The sequence below is a fragment of the Argiope bruennichi genome, chromosome 5 (genome assembly GCF_947563725.1).
Source record: "Argiope bruennichi chromosome 5, qqArgBrue1.1, whole genome shotgun sequence".
In the NCBI taxonomy this organism is placed as follows: Eukaryota; Metazoa; Arthropoda; class Arachnida; order Araneae; family Araneidae; genus Argiope; species Argiope bruennichi.
This window is the reverse complement of record NC_079155.1, coordinates 56,012,205-56,023,328: the sequence shown is the minus strand read 5'-3', so window position 1 is coordinate 56,023,328 and position 11,124 is coordinate 56,012,205. Positions and strand designations below refer to the sequence as shown.

Below are 11,124 nucleotides of genomic sequence, written 5' to 3'. Positions count from 1 at the left end.
ATTTCCTCTAAAACGATGACGATTAAATATGGACTTCGATATTTGAAAATTTCAATCACAGAGTAGTTAAGGTTATTGAATAAGTTATACAATGGTTTCAAAAAAATCTTAGTGGATGATGAAGAGATTATAAGAATTTCTTTAATTGTTTTTAACGCTAAAACATTCATAAAACAAAAAATGACGTCGTAAACTTTTGTGGATTTGCTTAATTTACAAATTATCATTACTTTCGAATGAATAAACAGAAAATCTGCTTTATATTTTCCTTTACACAAATATATTCAAAACACATTAATTTTTTTTAAATAATGCATTTATATTATAACAGTGAACTAAGATATCGGGTTTCAGTATTTAATATCGTACAATATAATTTAATTTCTCCATTATTGAACAAATACTAGAAATATTTCCAAAATTCATTTAAATTTTAAAAGCTATAATCTTCCTTACGCCTCTTAATTATGCTTATCTTAAAGTTTGATATATCTATGTTATCACTTACCTAGGGATTCGAACCCTGTACCTTTTAATCTGCTGGCAGTTTTCTCCATTCTACATTACACCAGCGAGAAACGGAAATGTGATTCACGATTATGGTAATTGCGTGTTTGACTCGATAGAATTGCATCTAATGTAGATTTTCCTTCAAATTTTTATGACTTTTTTTATAATTTAAAATCAACATTGTAATATCAAGTCAAAGAGGAAGCGATTTCAGGCGCAACTAAGCTTTTCTAAAAGAATAATTATGGTAGTTAAGTAAAAAACAATGGCCTTTAAATGTATGGGACGATAAAAAAATATTATTATTTTTCCAAAGCTATTTAGTGTTTCTTCGCCTTGATAAAGAATAAAATTTGAATATTAAGAAGAGTGCAATATAAGGTTCTCAGTTAAAAATGGATTTCTTATCAAAGTTCTTGATAGTTTGTTTAAACATGATGTGAAAGCTTATAAGCCAGTTAACAGCTACGCTACACTAGCAATTGATTTTGTATTGTGGTCATGTTACTGGACTGCGAAGCACAAGGTCCCAGGTTCTAACCTCGCTCATCACAATTCCGCTACAAACCTAAAAATTTTGACATATTCAATTCTGATTTTAGTGTATAAGAAAATTTCTATGAACCACTTTTGGTGGGAGTTTTTTCCAAAATGCTATACAGTGATTCTTTTTTATCCCCCCCCCTCCCCCAAGAGAATGTCAATTTTGTGAAATTGACATTCTCAGAATACAAAGTGGAGCGCCGGCGTCCTGGCATAGGGGTAGCGCGTCTTCCCCGTGATCTGGGCGTCCCGGGTTCGAGTCCCGGTTTGGGCATGGTTGTTCTTCTGTTGTTCTATCTGTGAGATGTGTGAATGTGCCCTCCTGTAAAAAGGGGTTGTGCAAGCGAATGAATGATGCGTGAGTGGCAAAGTCGTACTCTTGGCCCTAATTGGCGCTGCTATAAAAAATAAGAGACGTAAGCCCTCAGGCTTAAATCGCTGTCTTCGTAACAGCGGGCTTGTCAGTGGCAAGTGCCATAAGAAACAAACAAACAAACAAAGTGGAGCTGTCTTCTATTCTAAAATGAGACATACAAGAATTCAAAAATGATTATATCATAAGACTTTGGATGCGAAAAACAGAAGAACAGTTCAGGACAAAGGACCATTTCATGGGAAGGGGAATGGGATTTTCTTATCCAGCGGCCCCAGAGAATGAAAGTTGCTTTGAGTCGTTGGACTGAGGAGGAGTCACAAGCAGGTCAAATAAAAATATTATTAGCCTGGTTACCAAATAAATAAACTTATAAATTATTAATTATTTGGCTTCTAAATTTAGGACTACAATTTGACACAACATATTGTATTATTAAAATAATTATTAACTAAATTAAAATATAATTAATTCATAATAAATTGGAATATTAATTATTCATTTAACAAACTGTTATATTCCCCTTCCCAGAACCTGCAAATAATTTCTAATGTTGTATTGTCAGAAAACATAAAGCCAGTTTCATACATTTATAAGTTATCGCATTTGCATACTTGTGAAACTTCAGACCGCCAAAACAATCAACTCCATGGCGTATTTTGCACCAAATTTGGAACATGTTTGTATTTTAGTTGTTAAATCTGTGTACCAAATTTTATCCATCTAACTTTCTTTATTTTGTAATTATCATATCATCTTATATTTGGACTGCTAGACAGACAGATTTCTTCAGAGTGAATTTCGTTTAAAATTTGTCAAAAACCTGAGGTCGAATTTTTTTGAACAATTAGAGTGTTTTCTCTTTGTTTAGTTCACATATAAGAAAGTAAAAGAAAAAAAAAAGATTAAGTAAATTCGACATAGGTCGAAAACGCTTGATAAAAATTCATATAGCGCGAAATACACAATTCTCTGATATGTTAGTCTTTAATATCGTCTCGTTAATACATCCATTTGGCTTTGTCCTGATTTAATTCAATGAATGGTACAGCGAGGAAAAGGGGAAGATGGTGAATAGTGTGATTGTTTTAAGCCTCAATCGCCATCAGAGACTTAGAGAGTTTAAATGGTTCAGGATGCTTTTTTTTCCACTGATGTTATTTGGCTTTAAAATTTGACATAATATCATTAATTATTTTTATTTCTATATCACGCGAGCATCTATATTTTTTTATTTCTGCATCGAAGGAATACAATAAAGCATCACCCAAAATTCTTAAAGGATCAAAAATTTTATTCACGGCAGTCAAATCTGAAGATATGCTTTCAAACTTTCCTAAATAAAAAGAAACCCAAAAAATATTAAAATAAAGAATTTATTTCTTTTGTAATAAAATTATCTGAATTTTTATCTTTTGTAATAAAATTATCTGAATTTTTATCTTTTGTAATAAAATTATTTAAGATACTGCAATGCAGCCAATAGCAAGAATTGCATTTTGTTATATGTTCCGCTATGAAAAAAAAGAAATTTCTATAAATGGTTACTCATGAAATATTATCAGATTAAAATGTATGTAATAAACATTACCTGCAATTCAATAATTGAAAAAAGTTGAAATTTTTATAATTCATTTACGCTTGAACTTAATTAATATTTCCCCAAATTATGGGCTTAATCTTAATAAAATAAAAGTCCTTTTGACAGTTCTCATCTTATTTGCTGCGATAGAGAAAAAAAGATGACTAGGATTTTTTCTCTATCGGAGATTGGTTTTTGAGATATTTTTGAATGCCTCATCAGAATATTACAGAAAATTAGATCTTGTTCGGGACTTTTAGATTTAATTATCAATTATTTAACCACTTGGAAGTTTCAGCTCTTACTTTTGTTGAGAAATTGCACTGCTGAAGTTTTTCATTTAGGGGTTACGGATATTCTTTTAATTTTAAAATGCACACAAATTCATTTGAATTTTTTTTTTTTTCTTGACAACATTATGACTACAATCAAAGCATCATTTGTTCAAAAAACCTTGTAACTTCATATCATCAAACTGAATTCAAATTATATCCAACAGTTTCAAATATAATTAGGTACGAAAAAAAAATTATTACTTTTTAGGAAGAATATTTTCTTGTGTAAGAGATTTTATCATATTTAAAACATAGAGAAGAGTCTTGCTCTGAATTTTCTTGTATACTTACTTAGATAATAATAGTGTGTTTTCAGTTTTATTCTGTTGTAAAAAAAGATAATCGAATATGCAGTTAGAATTTATTCCATTGACCAATCGTATCCAAAATCTGAAACATCTACAACTGCAATGTCAAAACCTCACCCTAAATTCTTAGTAGAGTTTATTCTAGTTATTTGAATTTTTGAGATATCATGTTCACATGTATACAGATACAGCAACAAAAACTTCCCATTGATGGATTCAATCCAAGTTTAGATTTTTTTTAAAAAATCTGCAATTCTGTTATAAATAATTAGTTCTGATATTCAGCAATTCAGCTTCTTGAGTTTTTGAATTACAGCTTTTGCACATATTCACAAATAAATAGATAACTAACCCTTTAACGAATTTGCTTCAAAATTTGATTGAAATTTGCAATGTCAAATTGCATTGCTTCAAATTAACGTGTTCACATAACATAGGTGGACCAATTCTCTATTGACGTTTTCGTCCAAAATATTTTTAAGAAGTATATTTTTGGTTAAAAACTGCATTCAAAATTTAATTCCGTTTTTTAACTCACAGACAAGATATATATATATATATATATATATATATATATATATATATATATATATATAATGCCATGAGAATCAGGGAAGTTTGAAATGCGAAGATTTAATACTCTTACAGTATTATTTTCGACCAGTTAAAAATAGCTTTGCATATATGGGCAAGGCCTAGTTCCAGCTTCCACATTAATCAAGTATTTGTTGATTATTGAAATCAATAGAAGTTTTCAGTCGTTATTTATACATTGACCCCATATAATTATAAAAAAATACAACCAGATATAACTGTTACCATCTAGTCAATGGGTACTTTAAGAGTCGTGTCCCTAATTTCAATTGGAGAAAGATTAAAATAGCTAGTACGAAACATTTTTATTACGTACATATTCACTTGAGAGGAATAGTACTACTTTTCTTTATAATCAGATACTTACCGGAGAAATTGGACTTCTGTCTCAAAGAAAGTTTTATTCCGGAATTGAACCAGGACACGTTTAACGTGACAAAGCATTAACCGGATGACATCTCAAGAAGTTCTAGAATTTTATTTAAAAAAACAGGAAGACATATTTGCAACGTATCTAATAGCAGCGATGGTAGCCTGGAGATAAATTGGTGGGTCGTGTGTGAAAGACCAGAACATCTGCTTTGAAAGTAGCCTTGTTGCACGCTAACACTATAAAGGCATTTCTAGCAGTTTCAAAATATATTTGGAATCGAGATGGATTTAAGAAAAGAAATTCATTTAACTAATTAGATAAAGTTGATTTTATTTGAACTTCATTTCATAAATAATTTGTTTCTTTCAAATAAGTTTTTAATAAATTAAATCATTACCTTCATCTGCTGGAGTTTTTAATACGTTTCCTCTCAAAAAAAATATTTTAATTGTAACGAATTAAGAAATTTCCAATGAAGGTAAAACATTAAAAACCGTCACAAGTAAAAGATATTTTTTCAGTAATAAATGCAGAGTTGTTGATATTAAACTTACCCAACTCAGAGGACCATGCAAGTAGTTGTATGGCGTATAATGTCATGAAATTCGGATGACAGATCATGCTCTCAAAATTTTTTGGGAAAAAAATTAGAGCAAGAAACCACCGATAGGTGGCGCTGTAGCATGACAGAACGTTCTGTGTAAATTGTATATGAGCCGCGTATAAAAATTATATATATTTTATTCTTACGACCATAAAGATTCTAATATTCTTAAGTTATAAGATTAAAGTAAAGTTATGGATTTAAAAAGTTATTTGAAGTACAATATTTTTTTCAACAGAAAATAAACAACGATGATAAAATTTTAATGGTATTTTATTAAGATATGGATATTAATAATTTAAAACTCTAAACCAGGATTTAAATAAAAAAAATTCCAACAGTTATTTGTGTGAAAAGTTTGATGACTTACAATTTTTTTTAAAATCAATGTGCATTCCACGGTCTCATTACGGTCGGAAAAAACTTGCTCGGGGCTCTTGGTATTTGCGGGCAAAATATAATAGTATATTATATATATTTCGATTTGTCAACATTACACTTTAAAATATAATTTCAAAGGCTTTTATAATTTTTAACTATTTTTCCTAGTAATTGCTTTTATAACTGCTATATTATCTAAATTTTATAAATAGTTTAATTAATCTTTTTTTAAGATTTATTGACCAGTTGCTTAAAAATGCACAATGCTGAAATACAGTTGCTTGCACATACTAGCCGAAAAAGTTTTTATATTTACTCTGTAACTGCCCATAGTCTAGAGTGTCTGTTGTCCAAATTTCATATCAATAAGTCCCATACGACGTCCTTTAGGGCCCTCTGAATTGAGATAGTTTAATTCCGGCAACATTTGTATGAACTTTAAAGCTTATAACTCAATTAACTACCAATACAATTCAATGGGGAAATAACCATGTAAATGGAAGGCCATGTTTCTATTATGTTTGCTCTCTCTCATATTTTATTCATTAATTTGGTATCAAATCAATTGTTAAAATCATATCATACGGTCAAAGAGCTTTAAATACTTTTTAGTGGTTTCGGAAGTTATTAGTAGATGTTAGTTTTAATCAATGGTGGAAAAATAGCTTACTATGGGAATTTCAAAATTAATGAGTTTTGTAAAAAATACAACTCCCAAATGCTAAGAAAAGATTAACTTAATTGGAATTCAAACTTCCACCTGTTTATATGAATACTTGAAAAGAATAGCATATTATTCCGTCTACATTATTTATCAAAATAACTCATTCAAATTTATGAGATTCATTACATAATAGCGAGAATGTAGACTCAACACAAAGCGATAATTAAATTAAATCGAACTTAAGAAATCAAACTGATATTTACTTTTTTTTTTGGAGTATGTATGACTACCAAGCTTTCTAATCAATTTTAATTCCAACAGCTTTTATAAGATTATTGAGAAATGCAGAAAATTTTATTTAAAATTTAGTGCAGATATTATTATCTGTTATATGCATGCATTGTTATATACTGTAAAATATTTCTTGAATTTTGTGACAACATAAATTTAATTCTTTTACACAATTCATAATTCAGATGATTTTAATACTTTAAAAATTGTCTTGATGCAAAATATTCCGAATCTCAATTTTTCATAGATGTAATCTTTCCACTATTTTACATAATAAAACCAATTTTTATCCGATAAATAAATAATTTGAGAAAATTAGATGCAGATCTCCTAGACAGTACTAGCTGGTGTTTCTTGTAGCAGGTCCGAATTCTAAAATGTCCTAGTTTGGAGTTAAAAATATCTGATCATAATACCTAAACGTTTTTTGGCGAAGTTACAAAAACAATATGCAGTGTAGGCAAATATCACACTTTCGTATTTAATAAGCATATTTTATTTACATTCAAGATTGAAAAGCATTCATTTTTATTACAAAACAGCATTCTGCGCTTCTATGATTTATCCGTGCACTGAAGAGAAGAAACACAGGATTGTTGATCACAGGTGGACAAGAAGAAGCAGTGATGGAAGCAACTACTTGCTCGTATGATCCTTCCGGACCATGTAGCCCCGGAAGGCAGCTTGAATTTTGGTGGCGGCCTGCTCCTCGTCGGTCTCCTTCACATCAGCCCCTTCTTGCAGCCAGGACAGCTCCTCTTCCGTCAGCTGAGAGTTCTGGATGTCCACGCCTTGCTTCAGCAGGTCGTCCAGACTCGAGTCAGTGGGCAGAAGAGGTTCGTCCAGGAGGCTCTTTTCGGCAGGACCCAAATCGACGAGGAGGTTATTACTTTCAGGCTCGTCTGGAATGATAAGAGAAAGTGATGAATCAAGAAAAAAAAACTGCACAGGATACACATTCTAAATGAAGATTAAGGTTTTGGTGAGCAATTTACAGACAGATAAGATAGAGGGTGGCCCAAAATTAACGCAAGATTTGAACTTGTCACCATTCGTGTAGTAAAGTACTGGCAACCCTATTAAAAAACCATTTGACAGCTGATAGTATAGGATTAGTAAAGATGGAATATTACATGATAGATGGTGTTTTCATTGTTGAACAATATTTCAAAATAATGGAAGTTTGGCAGCCACAGTTCGAAAATTTCAGAATTGGCCCCTTAAAAATTGCGATTTAACATCTTCGGATTTTTTTATGGGATTATTTGAAGTCAAAGGTTTATGTCAACAAGCCTGCAAGCATGCGGGCATTGAGGGATGAAATTCAACGATGCATCAACGAAATTCAGCCACATTTATGTAAAATGGTCATTGAAAATTTCGACAAAAGACTGCGTAGGTGCAGCAAAGCCGCAAAAGCCATTTGCCCTATGTGTTATTCCATATTCAATACACAGTGATACATACATTCCTATCCTGTGTATTTTATTTAATTTAAATTTTGTGTTAACACATTGTTCTATCATGTAACGTTCCACTTTTACTAATCCTAAATTATCAGCTGTCAAATGGATTTTTTAAAACGATTGCCAACATTCAAATGCATGTACGGTGGCAAATTCAAATCTTGCGTTAATCTTGAGGCATTCTTTACAACAGAGAAACACTATCGTGAATACATGTTTATTTTCAACAATATGCAATAAATATAGAACAGCAGCCCAATATTTTCAACTTTGAAATAGCTTGCACAAACATGAAAATACGCAATAGCCCATTATAACATGTTTTTTGAGATTGAGATTGGTACTTCTGAGACCAATTGTAGTTCTCTACCCTCCTCTTCTCTTACACTGAACACAATCTAGTATCTTCTTTTTGGTTTTCTTTCTATCCTCCTTTACATCCTTTAAACGTACAACGTGAATAGAATAATATAGGGAAGGCGATGGAAGGTCAAGGCAATTCACAAGCATTAGTGCCTCTCTTTTGACTTCTCGTTTTGTGACGCAGTTTGGTGCATTTTATGCTTCGTTATATAATAAAGAAGGATGAATATGCATTTTGGATGCACTTTCTTCTACCTATCCAAAATTTGACACAGATTAACAATTTTGGTCATAAAATCATATATCAAATTTTATTTGTCAAAGCATTGCGTTTTTAAGATATCGCCTTCATATACATGAATATACAGTGCAATAAATTGTCACCCCCCCCCTTGACAGATTTCGTTCAAAATATAGTATACATCCATACTGCTCTTCTTCTCGATTATCATCTCTATAATTCTTTCCGTTTTTGAATTATTGTGCATACATATATATTAATACATAAATTTCCTGAAGATAGTTGGCGACCAAATTTTTATAAAACCAACAAATTTATTGAAAAGACTACTTATAAAATTTCATCGCTTCAGCTCAACACATTTTTGAGTTATTTTTTCAGTAACAGATAAATGTAATTCCAATAATATATTTTTTGGACTTCAACAAAAGAAGTGTGAAATGTGAAGATTCGCCAGGCCAACTTTTTTTAACGACTACAATACTTTCTCCTAGAGTACTTCGTATACGAGAAAGTGTGCACGTTCAAAGATATTAAGTGCACTTGAACTTTTCTCAGCACCTTTAATATATATTATTCCTTACAAAATTGTTGACACATATTTTTATTTCAAGAAAAGAATTCATTGAGTCCTTACATTCATAATTGCTTATTATTGCTTAAATTGGATTGCATATTGGATATAAATTGCTTAATTATACACATGAGAGTGTACCGATTCCTTTTAGTGATCAGAAAACTGAAAATATAGTTATTGATTTCTTTTAACTCTTAAAAATTAATCAATAGATTTTTGCTATTTGACTGTTACAATAATCGTTATTTAACGAGAAAGTGCACGATACAATATTTAAAATATTGAGTCAGATTCAGAACACGAGAGCAAAGATTTAAAATGTGCTCAAAATATCTGCTGTCGTCGTTACTTTTAACAAACGTTTTTATGGAGCATACATAAATCACGAATAAATACCGTTACTAATTACTTGGGTTTTGTTGATCAGATGAGGAAATACTGGTTTTCTTTTTCTTCACAATTTGGTATTTTTAGAGTAGTTATATCCCTGTTCCTGAATTTACCATAAATTTCGAAACAATAAAAGATGATAGAAAGTTCTCGTGAAAGAATTAAAAACTAAAATGATGAAGAGCAGGAAAAAAAATTACGGTACAAGTAACAACAAAGATAATACAAATCAAATTCTGCATACGATTTCTCTTTCTCTATAATCGTTTGGCAATCCAGTTAATTAAATTTTAATTTAAAATATATTTCATTACTTTAATGAAAAATATTCCCTTTTTTTATATAATAATTTGTAAGTTCAAATAAGTTTCGAATGGAAATTGAATTTAATATGATTTATAAAAGAACATGATAGATTATTAGAAAAAAAATTTAATAAATTTTGATAGTAATTTTTACGGTAGTACAAACTGCAGACAGAAGTTATTTAAATAAAAAAATAATCCACGAAAAAGAAATGGCAAAATGAAAATTTTCATTCCACCTTTTTCGAATCTCTTATCGACTCTTATATGTGTTATGTCAAAGGACTCAAAGTATTACAGTTCAAAAATATCATTTAATTTGAATGCTGTATAAAAACAATAATGAAAATTTCAATGAAAAATATTAAGTAGATATAACTACAGAGATATATTTAAAAAACTTATTCGCACAATTTTATAAATTCAAAGCAATTAAAAAATCCATTTAGAATACTATGCTACTTAAATGATTAATAAAGATTTCATTATACACTTACTCAGTTCTTGGCTGATTCTTCCAGACAGGTTTGTAAAATGAGAGTCAGAGTCAGTAAAGGGTGATAATTGTAAAGTTATACACATATTACATAATGTTAATTAAAATTTAATAACCAAATTTTTTACCAGTAAAAATAATAAAAAGATTATTTGAGTAAGTACAATTTTAATCAATCATTCTTTTAGAAAAATGGATTGCTGTAATTATAATGAAATAAAATATGCACAAAAATAATTTTAAGTATACTGGATGTCTGCCTCTAATTGTGGCCCAATAACTATTTTTTTAAAATTGCTAACGACATATATATACTTCTAACTCTAACTGAAGTAGAGAATTATATTTTACAGTATATGAATCAATAAGAGCACTGCTGAAAAAAATTACGATGTTTAAATTTTTATAACCCCCTTATTTTGTTTTAATTAGTAAAATATACCTGAAGCACAAATATTTTAATAAAAAAAAGTTCCATTCTTCAATTGAATGGAATTTTTTCCCCATTAATTAGAAAGTTCTATTCTAATTGAAAAGTTCATTCAACATTCGGTCAGTTTCATCTGATCGAATGTTGAAGCTTTGAATTTCCTTATTTTATGCCAATCAATGGCTACCTCGTGGAAACACCATGATTTGAGTCTTTCTCAAGGCAGCCATTGAAATGGTCTAAAGTCGATAAAAATAGTGATATTTAAAGTTTTATAACTCATTCAGAAAATTGGAAT

General features: G+C 30.0%; 1 protein-coding gene across 7 annotated transcripts in view; it reads right to left on the bottom strand.

Moving 5' to 3' along the window:
• Positions 1-7,031: 7,031 nt before the first annotated feature.
• The window catches only part of LOC129969272 (uncharacterized abhydrolase domain-containing protein DDB_G0269086-like), a 105,816-nt gene continuing 101,723 nt past the window's right edge, over positions 7,032-11,124 (bottom strand). For 6 of the 7 annotated variants that reach the window (XM_056083755.1, XM_056083759.1, XM_056083756.1 and 3 more), the window contains one exon: positions 7,032-7,460. In XM_056083755.1, coding sequence (XP_055939730.1) covers positions 7,195-7,460 — 266 coding nt within the window. In that variant the 3' untranslated portion in view covers positions 7,032-7,194. Of the gene's footprint in view, positions 7,461-10,397; positions 10,415-11,124 lie in introns of all 7 variants that reach the window. The other variant, XM_056083758.1, reaches the window with a different exon arrangement.